Genomic DNA, 17,947 nt, shown 5'->3' on the forward strand with positions numbered 1-17,947 from the left:
TTTAATGAAGGTTTTCAAGGTATTTTAAAAGTTATGTCGATTATGGGATGCCCTGTTGGTCGTGAAGCCCAAGCGTATGTTGAGAAACGGGATGAAAAGCGAATCTTACGCTCTGAGCGGCGCGTAAGTGATGTCGTTAAACAAGCCAGGATTGACTCAAGAGCTGAACAATCTGCTTTAAAAGAGTTTCACGAGGAAGAGGAAGGAATACTCTATGGACCAGGCATCGCCGATTGAGAGTAAGTTGATATTTTAATAGTTTTTAACGGACTTGAAACTTTAAACGCGTTTTTCTCAAAACTGTGTTTTTCAAACTTTCCTCCATTGTATCTCAGAAACGGCTGGACCGAATTACTTGAAATTTACAGGGCACACTCAATATATGTAAACGCATGGAATGAACTATTATCAATCGAAAATTTTCAAAACTTCGATTTTTTTATAGCAAAAAACAAAAAAAAAAAACGCCTAATTTGCAACTTTTATTTCAAATGTCTATCAAAAATCCAATTTTTTTTATATTCATTTGATTATAGGTCATTCCGTGCTTTTAAGCCTACAAATTAAAACGCCGTTTTTTTTTTTTTTTTTTCAGATAAGCCGATCAGCCGGAATCGTGGAGGAAGTGGGAGCTCTTTTTTTCGAGGCGGGGGTGTTCAGAGCGCTGTAACTCTAGTTTGACTGAATATTTTTATCTGAAATTTTATATTTATACTGTCCAAATATGTGTTAATAAATGATAAAAAACTTGAAGCTCTAAATATTTACTGGTCGTAGAAAAAAAATCCTAAAATATCCCTAAAAAACAGGCCGTCACATAGGAAGACCCCTTAAGATCATAGAAGCAGAATGTCACAAAAAATATTTAAATTCTGTAGAAAATTCAATTCGATGCAATTCTAAATACTTCTGGTCATATATAAAATCATGTACCTCTTCCCAGTCCATCCCCAATAGCATGAAATACGGTGATGTCACAGTACAAACAGGTGAAAATATATGTAATGCTTTCTCTTCTTACTTCCAATCTAACTTTCTTAGTCCGCAACTTCTCACTTCCTCTAATGAATTATTGCTATCTGACTCAACGACCACATCTGATATTATGTCCATCTATATTGATAATGACAAAGTCGAAAAACTTCTATCTAAACTAGATATCAACAAATCCCCAGGACCAGATGACATATCAGCCCACTTTCTTGTCTCTTGCTGCATAAGTATATCCATCCCTATCGCTCTTTTGTTCAAACGTTCACTAGTTGAAAGCAAAGTGCCATCAATATGGAAATCAGCATTTATTTATTTATTTATTTATTTATATAACTTCAATGCACAAAATACCAAGGTAAAAGTACATATGGCGGACTTAACGCCTTACGGCATTTTCTACCAGTCAACCACAGGTTGTGCAGAGAAACTGTAGGCGGTGCAAATGAAATCAATAAGAAAAATAATGCCTATGTCATAAATAATATATATTTACTAAACGTAAGTACATGTAAACATACATATACAAATACATACAATATATATAAAGCTATAGATAAATATGAATAAAATACATACCTAAATATACCATATACACATCATATAACTTATACATACATATAACATACTTAATAGTCTGACAATGAAATAGCAACAGCAGATAGAACATAACAAAGAAAAAAAAAAAAAAAATTCAGCAACTATAACATAGAAAAGATGTACAAATAACAATGAGTCACGCAAAAAGATAAAATGGAAAACTATTCTACATAATAGAAAAGTTATATGCTGGAATAGTATTCCCGCAATTTACGCTTTAAAGAAAACTTACTCGTGGCGGTCTTGATATCAAGGGGTAAGTCGTTCCAAAGTTTGATAGCCTGAACGGCGAAAGAATAGTGGATGAAACCGGACAAATGAGCCGGTATATGAAGTAAACATTTTCTGGTCGTGCGAATAGAGCGAATGTTGTTGTCCCCATGGAAATGAAATTGATTGCTAATGTAATCAGGAGAATTAGAATCATATAGAAAAAAATAGAGAGTACATAGCATACGAACATTTCTACGATAACGGATAGGTAGCCATTTAAGCTGTGAACGAAAAGAAGAGATATGATCGAATTTGCGCAAGTTAAAAATGAAGCGGATAGAATTGTTGAGAAGCCGATCCAATTTGTTTAAAAGGTCTACGTTCATGTCAGAACAGCACACATCAGCATAATCAAGAGTGGGGAGAACTAATGATTGGACAATTTATTTATTTATTTATTTATTTAGGAAGATTAACGGTGTAATTTTACATGTTACTTGTCATATAGAATTGTCCTATGCCAATTAATAATCTTCGCCAATAGTATTACCAGATTAAATTTTTCATTAGCCAAATTTAACATATTGAAGTAATCACGTGACAGTGTTTCAGTTGTAGTTATACAGTACAAGTAAATAGATCAACACACCCACAAGTAGCGATGTATCCACAGAATACACAAATAAAGTACGGCTATGTACCGTTAAAGAATTGGTTACATATGAGTTTCCTAACTGAGGCTGTGCTGGAACAAAACAGGTCAATATCATGTGGTACATGGTTAAAAGATTTACATGCTCGTAAAACGAAAGTGTTCTCTCTGTATCTGGTCCTGACTGTAGGGACACTTAATATGGCTCTTTGTCTAAGTCTTAGGGTATTAGTTCTTAAGTTTATTTTTGATAGCAGCTCCGAGCAATCAATTCTTCCGTTCGCTATATCCATAAGATAACAGACATCGTTAATATTGCGTCTCATATACAGGGGTAGAAAGTGATACTTTCTACATCTATCATAGTAATCTACAGAGCGTCGTTTACATTTAAAATCCAAGTACGCAAGAAATCTTTTCTGGATGGCTTCTATACGGGATTTATAAACCTCGTAGTGCGGGTTCCATATTTGGGATGCGTACTCTAAGTGACTTCGAACATATGCGCAATACAATACTTTTAAGGTTTTAATGTTGCTAAAGTTTATTGATCTACGAATGATAAACCCAAGAGCCTTAGAGGCCCTGCTAACAATATAATTTACATGTTTATCAAATAAGAGCTTGATGTCGTGAATTACACCGAGGTCTCTAAATTCCGATATTTGTGCTAGATTCTGATTTTTTAAAGTATAGCCCATGTTTAATGTTTTATGACATCGAGTAAATGACATGTAAAAACATTTCGATACGTTGAGATCTAATTTGTTACTATTGCAATAAGACTCGAAGTTAACAAGGTCTGATTGTAGATCTTTTATATCTTGACTACTGCGAATTACTTTTAGAATTTTCATATCGTCAGCAAATAGAATTATTTTTGAATTTTGAAAACATTTATTGATATCGGAGATAAATATAGTAAAAAGCAATGGCCCTAAAATGGAACCCTGCGGTACTCCGGAGGGAATTGGTGCCCAGGTCGATGTAAATCCACTCAGAACCACTGCCTGACTGCGATTGTCAATGTACGACTTGAACCACCTATGTAAGTCCCCATGTATTCCTGCACAGGTTAGCTTATTCAGAAGTAATGAATGGTCGATGCGATCAAAACATTTACTGTAGTCAGTATATATCACATCGACCTGAACTCGCTGTTCCATACCCGAAGTTATAAAATCATTAGCGACTGAGAGATTCGATACCGTTGAGCGGCCACGTAGGAAGCCGTGTTGTTCCTCACCAAAAGAGCTTTTCAATGTGTCATATACCTGGCCATAGACTATTTTCTCGAGTATCTTAGCAAATAAACACAGTTTTGAGATAGGTCTATAACACTCGATATCACTGTTATCTCCTTTTTAAAAATGGGCGTAACGAAAGCAGCTTTCCACACTATTGGAACTATACCCTCGGAGAGGGAACGATTATACAGAATACAAAGTGGTTTTACAAGGCTCTCTGCACAATTGATAATGATATTTGGAGGTATATGGTCAGGCCCACCTGATTTGGAGGAATCAAGAGACTTCAACAACTTCAACACTTTTTTTGGGTCTATGATAATCGATGAGATATTAGAGATGCTTTGGGGTATGGTCGAGTCCATCACATCCACGTTGCCTGAGGGAGTCATACTATTAAACGTTGACTGGAAATATTTAGAAAACAAATCGCTTACACTCTGGCCAGTACTAGCTGTAACATTCTTATACGATATTATGTTGGGGTAGGTTCCAGAATTATTTTTACTTTTTAGGTAGGACCAGAAACACTTGGGATCCTTTGTTATACCCTCTTCTATTCTTCTCATGTATGAGTTGAAACAGTCTCTTTCAATTTGTATAGCCCGTCGACGTAAAAGTGCAAAAGAGTTATAGTCAGATAAATTACCATATGTACGATATTTTTTATGAAATTTAAATTTCTCTTTTAGGATTTTTTTAAGTGCGTTGTTGTACCATGGCGGGTAGGTCCTAGATGTAATGGTTTTTGAGGCACAAATTTATCACGAGATTCATAAAGATGACTATAAAACAGATCCACAGCATCTTGAAATGGAATACTATACAGAGTGCCGTCCCAGTCAACGCTCTCAAGTGCAGTTGATATAAGATCATAACTAGCCCTATTATACATGTACTTAGTTCTACGTTCTTGTACAAGCATGTGAATTTGAGTGAAATTAACTTGTATGCTTAAGGACTTATGGTGTCTATCTTCCTTAATAAGTGGAGTGTCACATGCCTGTACAACCGCTCTGTCATTGGACAATACCAGGTCGAGCAATCGATCATTTTGTATAATCATAATGCAACACAACACAACTATAAAGTTGTTATTATATTGGGTGAGATTGCACATGGTTAGAATATCAATAAAATTTACTAAATGATCTTGATTAGATGTTGATATAGGTTTTAAATCAAGTTCATCATTTTCTGCCCATCTAATTGTATTTGGGAGATTGAAATCACCTAAAACCATGAATTTGTCAAGGGCATGTGATAAGACCAACCGACTCAGTCCCTCCATAAAGTTGTCCAACTGCATTTTGTAGCTGTTGCCTTGCTCTTCACTTATCAGATAAACAGTACAGATATGTATATTACATGAGCCCGATGGGCGCTTATTACGTAAAGTAATGGTAACCCACAAATCTTCAGCTGAACTAATCCAATTAATTCTATTAGTAACAGTGAGATTTCGTTTAACTGCTAATAGAACCCCACCACCCATACTCTGTCCCGTGCGGAAATAGTCTCGATCACGCCTCCAAACCAAGTAGCGGTCATCAAAAAGTTCCGCATCAGATATACTGTCAAGGAGCCAGGTTTCAGTCAATGCTATGACGTCATACTCATTGAGACTAACCATTCTGTACAGTTCATCAGTTTTTGAACGCAAACCACGGACGTTTTGATAGTATAGGTTAAGAGAAGCCATTTTTATAATGTAATTTTAAATATATCGCAATGTGTAATGTTTTTACTTTAATACGCTGATTATAATTATAAAGTCTCAACGAAGAAACAATCCCACAATGTGGAGACCGCTCCATAAATACCATCAACGAGAGAGAATCATACAAGTTCCAAATTTTGATGTTTATATAATATTTTTTGCAACTCAATTTAGTATTTATGACCTTAACCTTTACAAATATACGACCAGTGTTCCCCCAGCACGTACAGTAATTAAAATTATTGAAAAATGAATTTTGGGCAATCATACCACCACACATAAGTACCAGCCTACACATACAATATACTCTATAAAACAAAACAGATAACAACAACATAATCAACAATATAAAGTTTAGGATAATCACACTGTATTTACATATTAAACTATTTTTGATATGTCTTTTTCCGTGGTTATTTGTATCACGGGAGATGTAATATTTTTGCGAACATACAGCTTGCAATTTTTGACCCATACAAATTGAAACCCCCGCTCTTTAGCTACTTTCTTGGCAGAGGATAACAGGTTTTTGTTGGTGTTGGTGAGGTGATCATTAATAAATATTCTATGCGTTCCATGTAGTCCCAGTGATGTTGGTAATAGTGGACTAGTCTTTATAAACAATCTTGCAGCAGCTATGAAGTTTTCCTTCACATATTTATTAGTAAAACAAGCAATAATTGGTTTAGGTTGATTTTGCTCTCTGGTCTGTACTCTAGTTACAAAGTCGAGCTGGTTGTTCGATATAGGATAATTTATTTTCTTCCCGATATTGCACAGAATGTCGTGAAGATTTTCATCTTTGCCCTGTGGTATACCCTTCAATTCGATATTTTTGTACCTAGCCCACTGTTCTTTCGAGTTTAATTCATTCTGTATATCATCAATTCTGTGTTGCAGGTTATTACATTGCTTTTCCAGTGACCTAACAACTGCACAGTCCTCCTTTTTCTGGTGCTCATATGTGGACATTCTAGACTCAACATCATCATATTTTTTTGACAAGTAATCGATTGATTTTTCTATTTCATGATAGGACTCCTGAATTTTGACATTTTGTGACATAACCTGTGTAATATTATCAGTTAGTTTATCCAATTTGCGATCCTGGTCAGCCTTCCAATCGTTGAACTTCCGATCCTGATCGGCCTTCCAGTCATTCAACATCGTCATAATAGACTCTTGAAATATAATAAATTGGTTTCCCTCTGTGTCATCAGTTCTTGGACGTTTGTATCTTTGGATGTTTATGTAATCCTGACTAACATCACTAACACGGCTACAGTCAGACATGTCTTTTAGATTAGGTACTGAAGAGCTATGTGACGCTGAGATAGGAGGTGTTGGCGGCGGTGTTCTTTGCATAATTAGTTTTTAAAGTTGGTTTATTATATTATATATATCTTGTATTTACAAGACAAATATGTGTTTTTATGTTTATAACGCCCTCTAGCCAACAATGCGCGTAACTTATTCAGGAAGCAAATGTTGATGTTATGCGCATGCGATGCTAAGCGTTGCAGTGGTAATTCAAATTTTAGCTAGATGGCGCTATGTATATCAATCAATAATGAGATTCATTACTAATTGCCACTTTTGTAGGTTATATAGATAAATTATGCAATATCACTATTCCAGCACGCACTGTGCAATCCAAAAATATTCCAGTTAGTACACACAAAGACTTCGATGCAACACACTTAGTGAAAATGCGTAGATTGTGGACAAAGAAGCACGGTTATGTTGCTGCTACTATTGCAGCAAAAACGCCTTACAGTCCAATTTTAGCTGAATTCTTTATCTTCAAATGTTAATTCACTGCAAGTATCACTGTTGATCATCACTTATTGGCATTAATACTCTATAAATCTATTTTATTTATTAAATAAACACGACATCACAATTACTACTTTGGCCAGTGTTGCCACTACTGGAGAGTTTTAGTACTTATAGGGAGAAAGTTTTTCAATCTATATAAGTTACGCAGTGTAATTGTGACTTTACGACTAACGTCACTAACATAGTTGTTCCAACTTAGAGTACTGTCTATAATTAAACCGAGATTTTTTACTTGAGAACTATACGCAATTGGTTGTTTATTAAATAGAACAGGAGGTAAAGTGTTGAAATTAATTTTATTTAGTTGTTTACTGCTTCCGAGGACTATTGCCTGACAGTTGGAGGGATTAACAGCAACACCAAACTTTTTGGACCAATTGAGTATATGATCAAGATCAATATTCAATTGGCCGATGGTATCACTGAGCTCCGACGCAACAGCCTGGGAGTAGATCTGGAGATCATCTGCGTACAAATGGTAAGAGCATTTAAGAACTTTAGTAATAAAATCTATAAAGATAGAGAAAAGTAATGGAGACAAAATGCCGCCTTGAGGAACACCAGTAACAAGATCGCACCAATCCGATAATGCCTGATTGGCACGAACTGCCTGCTGACGTCCACGAAGATAGGAGCTAAACCATTTAACAACTGACGATGAAATCCCAAGACGTGAAAGGATAGCGAGTAAGACATCATGGTCAACGGTATTAAATGCATTAGAGAAATCGACTAAAACGAGAACTGTTAATTTAGATCGTTCCATGCCTTCCCTCATATCCTCAGTAATTTTCAGAAGAGCAGTAGTGGTGCTGTGTCCAGGGCGAAAACCAGACTGGTAGGGGCTTACTAAGTTGTTTTTAAAAACAAAATCAGATAACTGTCTGTGGACCACAGCTTCTAGTATTTTAGAGAGGAAAGGCAGGATTGATATAGGTCTAAAGTCCTTAAGAAGTTGTGGGGATGATACTTTAGGTAGTGGTAGAACGAAAGCATTTAGCCATGCTGCAGGAAACTCGGAAGAAATTAAAGAAAAGTTAATGATGTGAGTAATGATAGGAAGCAAGTGTTTAAGTGAGAGAGTAACCATAATCCTACTCACATCATCTATCACACCTGTACACAAAAAGGGCTCCAAAACTGATATCGCGAACTACAGACCCATTTCTAAGTTGTGCCACATCTCGAAAGTGTTCGAAAAAATAGTGTATGTCCAACTATATTCTGCAATAAAAATGTCATTAAACATCTTTCAACATGGTTTCTTAAAGGGGCGATCCACAGTTTCCAATCTAGTGCTTTTAAACGAATATCTTACAGATGCTATGGATGGTGGGCACCAGGTTGATGTTATATATGTATACCGACTATATCAAATGCTTTGATCGTATAGACCACTATATTCTGCTGCATAAGCTCCAACTTATCGGTATCCGAGGTGATCTCTTTCGATGGATGACATCGTATATTACGTATATTATCGCTCTCAAGCCGTTGTAGTAGATAATTACGAGTACATATCCAGTTGGATACTCACACCTAGCAGGGTCCCTCAAGGTTCCCTGCTCGGGCCGTTATTATTTGCTATTTTTGTTATTGATATCGGCAACTGTTTTCATTGCTCCCAATTACTGTGCTTTGCAGATGATATGAAAGTATTTATGACAATATCGTCACCAAGTGATATGTATCGCCTTCAGTCAGATCTCGAGCGCCTCAACAATTATTGCAATTTGAACAATTTAGATCTTAACCCAAATGAATGTTTTATGGTCACATACACTCGGAAATTTAAATTTATTGAAACGCGGTACACACTACGGGGTAAGGAGCTTCAGAAAAAAAAATATCAATGAAGGACACATGATTCAAAATGAGTCTTCGACAACCACATTGATAACATTGTTACGAAAGCTACACAAGCACTCGGTTTTCTTATGCGTAACTCAAGTCTTTTTCAGCAAGCCAAAACCTTAAAAATATTATACTGCACGTTGGTTAGAAGTAAATTGGAATACGCTTCGCAGATTTGGAATCCTAGATACAAAACCTACATACTACGTCTCGAAAATATCCAAAAGAAATTTATTCGTTTTTTAGCCTACAGATTACGAGATCCGTATGATTCATCTAGGTATCTTGAGTTTTGTAAAAAACACCACCTTCTGCCTCTTGAGAAGCGTAGGGAAATCGCGGATATTACATATCTCATGAGAATAGCCTCTGGTGCTGTCGACTGCCCGAATCTCCTGGGTAAATTATCCATTAATGTACCACGAGTATCAACAAGGCACAATCCTCTCCTATCTGTTCCCCTAGTGTCATCGAACTATAAGCAGAATTCATTTCTCTGGCGAGCTAGCAACAATTTTAATAAACTATCTAAAACAGTTAATATAGATATATTTTGTAATAATATTAAATCAACGAGACACCAACTAAGTGAGCCCTTCTTTAAATAACAATTAATTATTATTGAAAATCATGTATATGTATATATTTCTATAAATTTACTATTTGTTACTGTACTCTTGTTAATTAATTTCATATTCTCTGTTAACTTTTTAATGCCTTTATACGTAGTGATGTAAATTTTTTAAGAATTAGTCTATTGTTACTAGTGAAAGCCTGTCAGTGGCTTACTATGACATATATATTGATTTTATTTAAGATGTACTTGAATAGCCTTGGTTTTCCTTTAATAAATAAATAAAATAAAATAAATAAATATATTACTTATTTATTTACATATTTGATACTACAATGTCTGACAATGAATCCTTTTTTTCGGCCCATAGCTCTAATGATTCATTTATGTCTCTTGATATGTCCTTATTAGATGTATCTCTTTCTTCTAATCTTAGTAACGAATTATTAAAAACACACCGCAACCTAAACATTTGTCACATTAATGCTCAAAGTTTACCTCAACATCATAGTGAATTAATGAATACTTTTAGTGTGAATACTGTAGACGCAATCTTGGTTTCAGAGACCTGGTTAAAACCCTCTCTGCTGTCTACTACCGTTAGTTTACCAGGGTACTTCTTAATATGAAATGATCGTGTGGACAGGCGGGGTGGTGGGGTAGCTAAATACTAAAGCTAAAGCTATAAAACGTTAGCTACCTCAACTGCGGCAGGTGGTGCTGAATATTTGTTCGTGGCGGTTGATATTAAGGGAAGTAAGATTGTTCTCGGTGTTATATATTGTCCTCCTTCTACTGACTACTTCCATGACGTTGAGTCTATTTCCGCGAATATTATGGCGGTGCATGCACATCATGTTATCATGGGTGACTTCAACACTGACTTGCTCAAAGAGACTTACAGATCTCGTAAGCTGCGCGATATTGTGGAGTCGGTGGGCCTTTCGGTGTTACCCCTTAATGCTAACCTTTTTTTTTTTTTTTACGTGTGGAAAATCTTCAAAAGACCGTCACCCCACCGGAGGGAGCGCGGGGTGGTGTGTGAGACTTGTACTCACCATAAACCACACGGTGTACCTACGAGCGCCTATGTCGGAGCCAGGGGATTCGCATGTGCATTTCTACCCCAGCTCCGACGGCTCTTCTGCGGCAGAGGGAAGCGGGACGAGTCCGCTTCCGCTCCCTTTCCGCCGCCTCCTTCCGCGAGCCCCTTAATGCTACCCACGTTAACAATGACTCTCATGATACCTGATTACATATTAAACCATGGTCAATTTCCAGCACCTGGATTCTCCAGACACGATCTCCTTTACGTCTCATTTAATATAAAAACGTTCAAGCCTAAGCCTTCCGTCGTTCGTCTGCGTAGTTTTGCCAAAATTGATACGTCAACTTTAGGGAAAGATGTAACTGATTTTGATTGGTCATGTGTACTGTCCGCCTCGTCAATAAACGATAAGATGTCCGTTTTTAACCAGTCTGTTCTCCAAATCTTTGACAGGCATGCTCCGGCTCACTTTGTCAGAATTAAAAGACAGCCAACTCCCTGGATAACTGCGGGAGTGCGCATGGCTTTAAGAAAGCATAACCGTGCGTTTAGAATCTATAAAAGGGAACGTTGTGAAGAGAACTGGAGGGCATTCAAAATTGCGCGCAACCACTGCAACTATATGGTAAGAGCTGCTAAACGCCGTCACATCCACTCGAACATACTAAATACCTCTTCGGCCAATACCTGGAAGTTTCTCAAATCACTTGGATTGTGCAAACAATCTGAGGATTTTTCCTCGTCTATTTCGTTAAATGACTTAAACAGGCATTTTTCCACCGTTCCCATATTGAGCGATTCTCTGAAATCTACTTCTCTAGCTGAAATAACTTCATGGCCTAAACGTCCTATTGATGAATTTTTATTTGTACCAGTTGCTGATGATGAAGTCTACAAGATAATCTCCTCAATAAAATCCAATTGCATTGGTTTTGATGATGTGAATAGGATAATGATTATTCTCTTACTTGAACATTTGCTACCTATCATTACTCACATCATCAATTCTTCTTTGCTTTCCTCCGAGTTTCCAACACCCTGGCTCAAAGCATTTGTACTTCCCCTTCCTAAAGTGTCATCCCCACAACTTCCCAAGGATTTTAGACCAATTTCAATCCTGCCCTTCCTATCAAAAATTTTAGAAACTATTGTCCACAGATCTGCCTTTGTTTTGAAAAGCAATTTATTAAGTCCTTACCAGTCAGGTTTTCGTCCTGGACACAGCACTACTATTGCCTTACTGAAAATCACTGAGGACGTGAGGGAGGGCATGGAACAATCTAAATTAACTGTCCTCGTCTTAATCGATTTTTCCAATGCATTTAACACCGTTGATCACGACATCTTACTCGCCATCCTTGCACATCTTGGGATTTCATCATCAGTTAAATGGTTTGCCTCTTATCTTCGTGGTCGTCAGCAGGCAGTTCGTATGAACCAATATTTGTCTGAGTGGTGCGAGCTTGTAGCTGGCGTTCCGCAAGGCGGTATATTGTCTCCTTTACTTTTTTATATAATATTCCCGAAATTGAATATATAAAATTTTAATAAATATAAAATTAAATTACATGTTAAACCCGAATGTAAACCTATATTTTTTAAACCCAGGTCGGTTGCTTTTGCATTAAAGCCTAAGGTAGATAAAGAGTTGGATCGTCTTGTTCATTTAGGGATTTTAAAGCCAGTAGAGCACTCTGAGTACGCGGGACCCATAGCACCGGTTCTAAAAAAAGACGGCGGCGTTAGGCTGTGTGCCGATTACTCAGTTACAATAAATAAACAGTTAATTGTTGAGCATTACCCCTTACCTAGTACTGAAGAACTGTTTTCTAAACTACATGGAGGGGAAAAGTTCTCTAAACTTGATTTTTCCATGGCATATAATCAGCTGGTCCTGTGTGAGGACTCCCAGAACCTTACCTGCACAAATACGCAACGCGGCTTGTTTAAATATACTAGATTAGTGTTAGATCTCACTAGCGCGCCATCTATATTTCAGCGCGCTATAGAATCTATCTTAGCGGGGCTGGAGGGGGTCATAACTTAGATGACCTTTTAGTTACAGGGGTTGATTAGAAACAACATATGGATAGACTAAAAGTTGTACTAAGTCGTCTGGAAGAGGCAGGTTTAGTACTTCAAAAAAATAAGTGCTAGTTTTTCAGAGACGAATTAAATTATCTAGGCCACATCATAAATAAACATGGAATAAAAAAATCACCTGAAAAAGTTCAGGCGATCCTGAAAGCAAAGAACCCTACTAATGTTGCGCAATTACAATCCTTTTTGGATCTCGCTAATTACTATCGTAATTTTGTACCTGAAGCGTCAGCGATATTAAGTCCGTTGTATAATTTATTGCATAAAAATATTAAGTGGGAATGGATGTCTATTCATGAGGAGGCGTTCGTAAAAATAAAAAAAAAATATTAGCCTCAGACGTAGTGTTGACTCATTTTGATCCAAAAGCTACAATAATATTAACTACCGATGCATCACCCTCTGGTCTTGGAGCTATTTTGTCACAAATAAACGAAAATGGACAAGAAAAACCCATATACTACGCCTCGCGGACATTAACTTCAGCTGAAAAAAAAATATTCACAAATTCAAAAAGAAGCGACTTCTATAATATTCGGAGTTAGGCGATTTCACCAATATTTGTATGGCCGTTCTATCCCTTTTATTTTACGTACTGATCACAAACCATTGTTAAGTATTTTTGGACCTCACCGCGGCATACCGGAAGTGTCAGCTAACAGATTGCAGCGGTATGTAATGTTCTTATCGGCACATAATTATAAAATCGAATACGTCCGAAGTAGCGATAACATAGCTGACTATTTATCACGTGCATTAGAAAGCGGTCCGACGCAAGATTGCATTGCGCGGGAGGAGGCAAGTGCGGAGGGGCGGTACTGCGAGGAACGCGCAGCCTACGTAAATTTTGTCGTACAGGGCAGTCTGCCAGTCACACTCGAGACCATGCGTACGGTCACAAGTAACGATCCGCTGCTTAGCGCGGTCAAAGAATACGTAATGAGTGGTTGGCCAAGAACAATAAATAATATTATGTTACAACCATATTTTAATTGTTGTTTACAGTTATCCGTGGAAAATGGGTGTGTAAAGCGTGGCCATAGGGTTGTTATTCCGACGGCATTACGTGACAAATTATGCAATGAACTACATAGTTCTAATTTTGGAATAGTCAAAATGAAAGCGGAGGCTAGGAGACGGTTTTGGGTACCGGGTGTAGACGCGGCGCTGGAGCGGCTGGCGGGTGCTTGCGGCGTGTGCACGCAGCTGCGGCCCGCGCCGCCGCGCGCTCCGCTCGCTCCCTGGCCGCACCCGCCGCGACCTTTTCGTAGGGTCCATCTAGATTTCTTGGGACCATTTAATAACAAAATGTTTTTGATAGTGGTGGATGCATACTCTATAATGGATGCATAATCGATAAGTGGGTCGACTGTTTTATTATGGGGTCGTCTTTCGGTTCTAAAGCGGTAATCGATAAGTTGTACGATTGGATGTCTCGTGTAGGAGTACCACATACTTTGGTCACTGATAACGGAACATCATTCACCTCTAATGAATTTTCATAATTTTGTTCTATTAATGGAATCGATCATGTTTTAACACCGCCTTATCACCCCTCGAGCAATGGTCAGGCTGAAAGTTTTGTGAAAATAATGAAAAAAGGATTGAAGACTATCATATTAAGTAACGTAAATAAAAATTCACTTAGTCAGGAAATTTATAAATTTTTATTTGACTATAGAAACTCCAGAAATGGTACAACAGCAAAATCACCGGCGGAAATTATTTATGGGAATTGTATGCGTTCTAGATTAGATTTACTAAATCTTATTAACGTCACTCCTTCATCGACAGACCTTTCTAAAATCGTCGCACAAAATCAGTGCTTACAGGCTAAGCAGTACAGGGGGAAGTCTAGACCGGAGTATAAAGTGTGTATAAAACAATTCATCTCAAATAACATATATTGTTGGATCGAGGGAACAATAAAAAAGTTTTTAGGTAAAGTTACTTATATTGTCTATGCTCCCAGGCTGGATAAGGAAGGAATATACTCAGAAGAAGGAAAGGAATAAAACTGATGAGAGCATTACCGGCAGTTATTCCTGGAATCCCGACTCTATTTCGGATTTATCTTCCACTCCGTTAATACGAAGCCAGGAAAGGACATCGGTGGCTCCTATCCGGCCCATAGCAGAAAACCAAATCGCCCGGAATGAGCACCACGTAGGTTTAAAGGGCGTTAAAAGTAAGTTTAAAGGGCGGCGCAACACTGGATTGCTTTGTTTAACAGAAACTCTTTTTAATAAACAAATTTTTGAGTAAATAAATTGCACTGGTCGACTGTGCAAACTTACAAATTCGTTGTTACGGCTATCTACAAGATGTTAAAACGTACTCCACCACAGACACCAACATCAGTGTCAGCACCGAATATCCCATCACTATCCCAGGAAATTGATCCTGACACGCCACAAGGCAGCTCTGTTTCACACATTATATCAAGGGGTCTTAAACGACACCGCGTCAGTGAGTCTACTGAAATTAAAGACTATTTTATGGAAATGTTTACAACCTGGAAAACGGATCAGGATATTAAATTTAATACCTTAATAAATGCAATGACCGAAATTAAGGAACAAAACGCCGACATACGGCAGTCCTTAGACTTTATGTCATCTAAATATGACGGATTGCTAGATCGAGTGACGTTATTGGAAGAGGAACGCAAACGAAATATCAACCTCATCTCCTTACTGGAAAACAAACTTGAAAACATGGAACGTAATCTAAAATCATCTAGCATAGAGATGAGAAATGTACCTCAGCAAAGGAACGAAACTAAGGAAGACCTCTTAAATTTGGTGAAGGTCACTGGGTCAGCGCTTAACATTAGCTTACAGACTTCAGATATAAAGGATGTTTATAGAGTAAATGCTACGGCTAGCGGCAGCAAACCTATAATTGCCGAACTAAATAGTAGCATACTAAGAAACAATCTCATTCATTCAATTAAAAACTACAATAAGGAGAACAAGTCCAATAAATTTTCTTCTACAAATCTACATATAAGTGGTCCATCACAACCAATATATATATCAGAAAGTCTCTCATCAAAAACAAAGAGACTATTCTACCTAGCAAGAACAGCAGCTCAGACAAAAAACTACAAATTCTGCTGGACCCGCTATGGAAGGATTTATGTTCGCAAGTCTGAAGGGGCCTCACAATTAATTATTAATTCTGAAAACGATATTAAGGCATTAACTCAATGACTAAGATTCTACTGTTTCATTTATATATTTAATTTTAAATTTTCTGTATTACTCCTGATTGTATCCATCATTTTACTTGAAATGCAATTATTCCTGTCAACATTTTCTGTGACCAATTCTAAATTTATCAATAAGAATTTACATAACCAAACATGTCAACACAAAACTAATAATTTACTTCAAACTAAACATCATTATTACCACTATTACTTGTTTATACTTACAGTGCATATATTCTCAAAAACTCACATCAATACCTATTGTCCCTTGAAATTTCATCCTTTAATTAATAGTTACAAAATTCAATAATCTAGATATTCTAACTGACCTTGATAACGTTGCTACATCTACGGCTAAGATTTGCACTCCCGAAGCCACCGCTGATGAATTATCTAACTCACTAAACAACTTGACTATTTTGAATCAAAATATACGCAGTATTACTGCTAACTTTCCTCAACTTCTCATGCTACTAACTAGAGTCAAAATTAAACTTGATATAATTGTCCTTACAGAGTGCTGGCTACCACGCACCCCTCACATCCCTCAATTAGAAGGCTACTCTTACTTTTCTAGCGATAATAACTGTCATCAAAATGATGGAGTAGTTATTTACGTCAATCAGACTCTCTCAAATATTCTAGTAGACACACATAATATCCTAATCGACTCAAATAGCGTAATAATAAAAATTAACCAAAACTTTGTTATAATAGCAGTATATCGTTCACCGTCATTCAAGAACATAACAAGTTTTCTTAGCTCATTGGATATGATTATTTCCAAATATTCTCCTTGTAAAAATATAATAATTGTAGGCGATATAAACATAAATATTGCGTGTACGGATAACAACAGCCATACAAATAAATACCTAGATCTGCTTGCGTATCATGGACTTCTTCCTACTCATACGCTTGGCACTCGTAATGACGCATGCTTAGATCACTTTATTATGAAGTCAACTTTTAAAGCTAAAACGATAGTGATGAATACAGTAATTACCGATCATCAGTCAGTAATACTCGCCTTATACACACAAAAATCTTACATATGCAATACCAAAAAGAAGGTTCTCCTTTTGGATCATAAAAACCTTGCCTCTGATATGGACAAGATGGACTTCTCGCTCATTCTTGGTTCATCTGATCCTAATGTAGCTACCAATTTCTTTGTTAATCAATTAAACAGATGTATTCTTTCAAACTCAAAATTAATACATGTATCTAAACGAAAGAGCTCTCAAGCCTTGGATTACCCCCGGATTGTTGCGTTGTATGCGTATTCGTGATAATATGCATTACAAACTCAAAACAAATCCAAACAATGAAACTCTCCAAGTAACCTATAAAAGATACAGAAATTACTTGTGTAATTTAATTAAAAAAGTTAAACGTACATATGATCAAGAGGAACTAAATAAAGCGGGCTCCAACTCCAAAAAGCTTTGGAGTGCCATTCGAAATGCAACAAATATGAATAAACCAAAAAGCCACTCTGAATCTCTATTAGCAATTAAAGAAACACCAACAGAGTCAGTAAATGCAGTAAATACTTTCTTCGCAAACATAGGTAAAACTTTGGCAGAGAAAATTACTACTAATCATACACCATCTGATGTTTCAACTTGTTCTACTACCGTCAATTCTTTCGTTCTCACTGAAACACACGAAAGTGAAATCAACTGTATTATTGATTCCTTAAAAAGCGATACGGCTGCTGGCTGGGATGGCATTTCCTCCAAATTTTTGAAAACATTTAAAAAACAACTAATACCTTCAATTGTTCATATTAGCAACCTTTGTATACAAAAGGGCATATTTCCAAAAGCCTACAAAATAGCTTTGGTTAAACCCATATATAAAACAGGAGTTAATAATCTTGTTGATAACTTT

The 17,947-nt window shown here is 36.8% G+C and overlaps 2 protein-coding genes and 1 pseudogene across 2 annotated transcripts; 2 read left to right on the forward strand and 1 right to left on the reverse strand.

Moving 5' to 3' along the window:
• Positions 1–5,803: 5,803 nt before the first annotated feature.
• Positions 5,804–6,787, reverse strand: LOC131847545 (uncharacterized). The gene has a single exon (XM_059197125.1). The coding sequence runs from the start codon at positions 6,785–6,787 to the stop codon at positions 5,804–5,806; it is 984 nt and encodes a 327-aa protein (XP_059053108.1).
• A 5,499-nt stretch (positions 6,788–12,286) lies between these two features.
• On the forward strand, positions 12,287–14,852 carry LOC131847546 (uncharacterized protein K02A2.6-like; annotated as a pseudogene).
• Positions 14,853–15,161: 309 nt separating this feature from the next.
• On the forward strand, positions 15,162–16,052 carry LOC131847547 (uncharacterized). Its single transcript, XM_059197127.1, has one exon. The coding sequence runs from the start codon at positions 15,162–15,164 to the stop codon at positions 16,050–16,052; it is 891 nt and encodes a 296-aa protein (XP_059053110.1).
• The last annotated feature ends 1,895 nt before the right edge of the window (positions 16,053–17,947 follow it).

This window comes from Achroia grisella, unplaced genomic scaffold, assembly GCF_030625045.1.
Source record: "Achroia grisella isolate CSIRO2021 unplaced genomic scaffold, CSIRO_AGI_Agris_v1 utg5396, whole genome shotgun sequence".
In the NCBI taxonomy this organism is placed as follows: Eukaryota; Metazoa; Arthropoda; class Insecta; order Lepidoptera; family Pyralidae; genus Achroia; species Achroia grisella.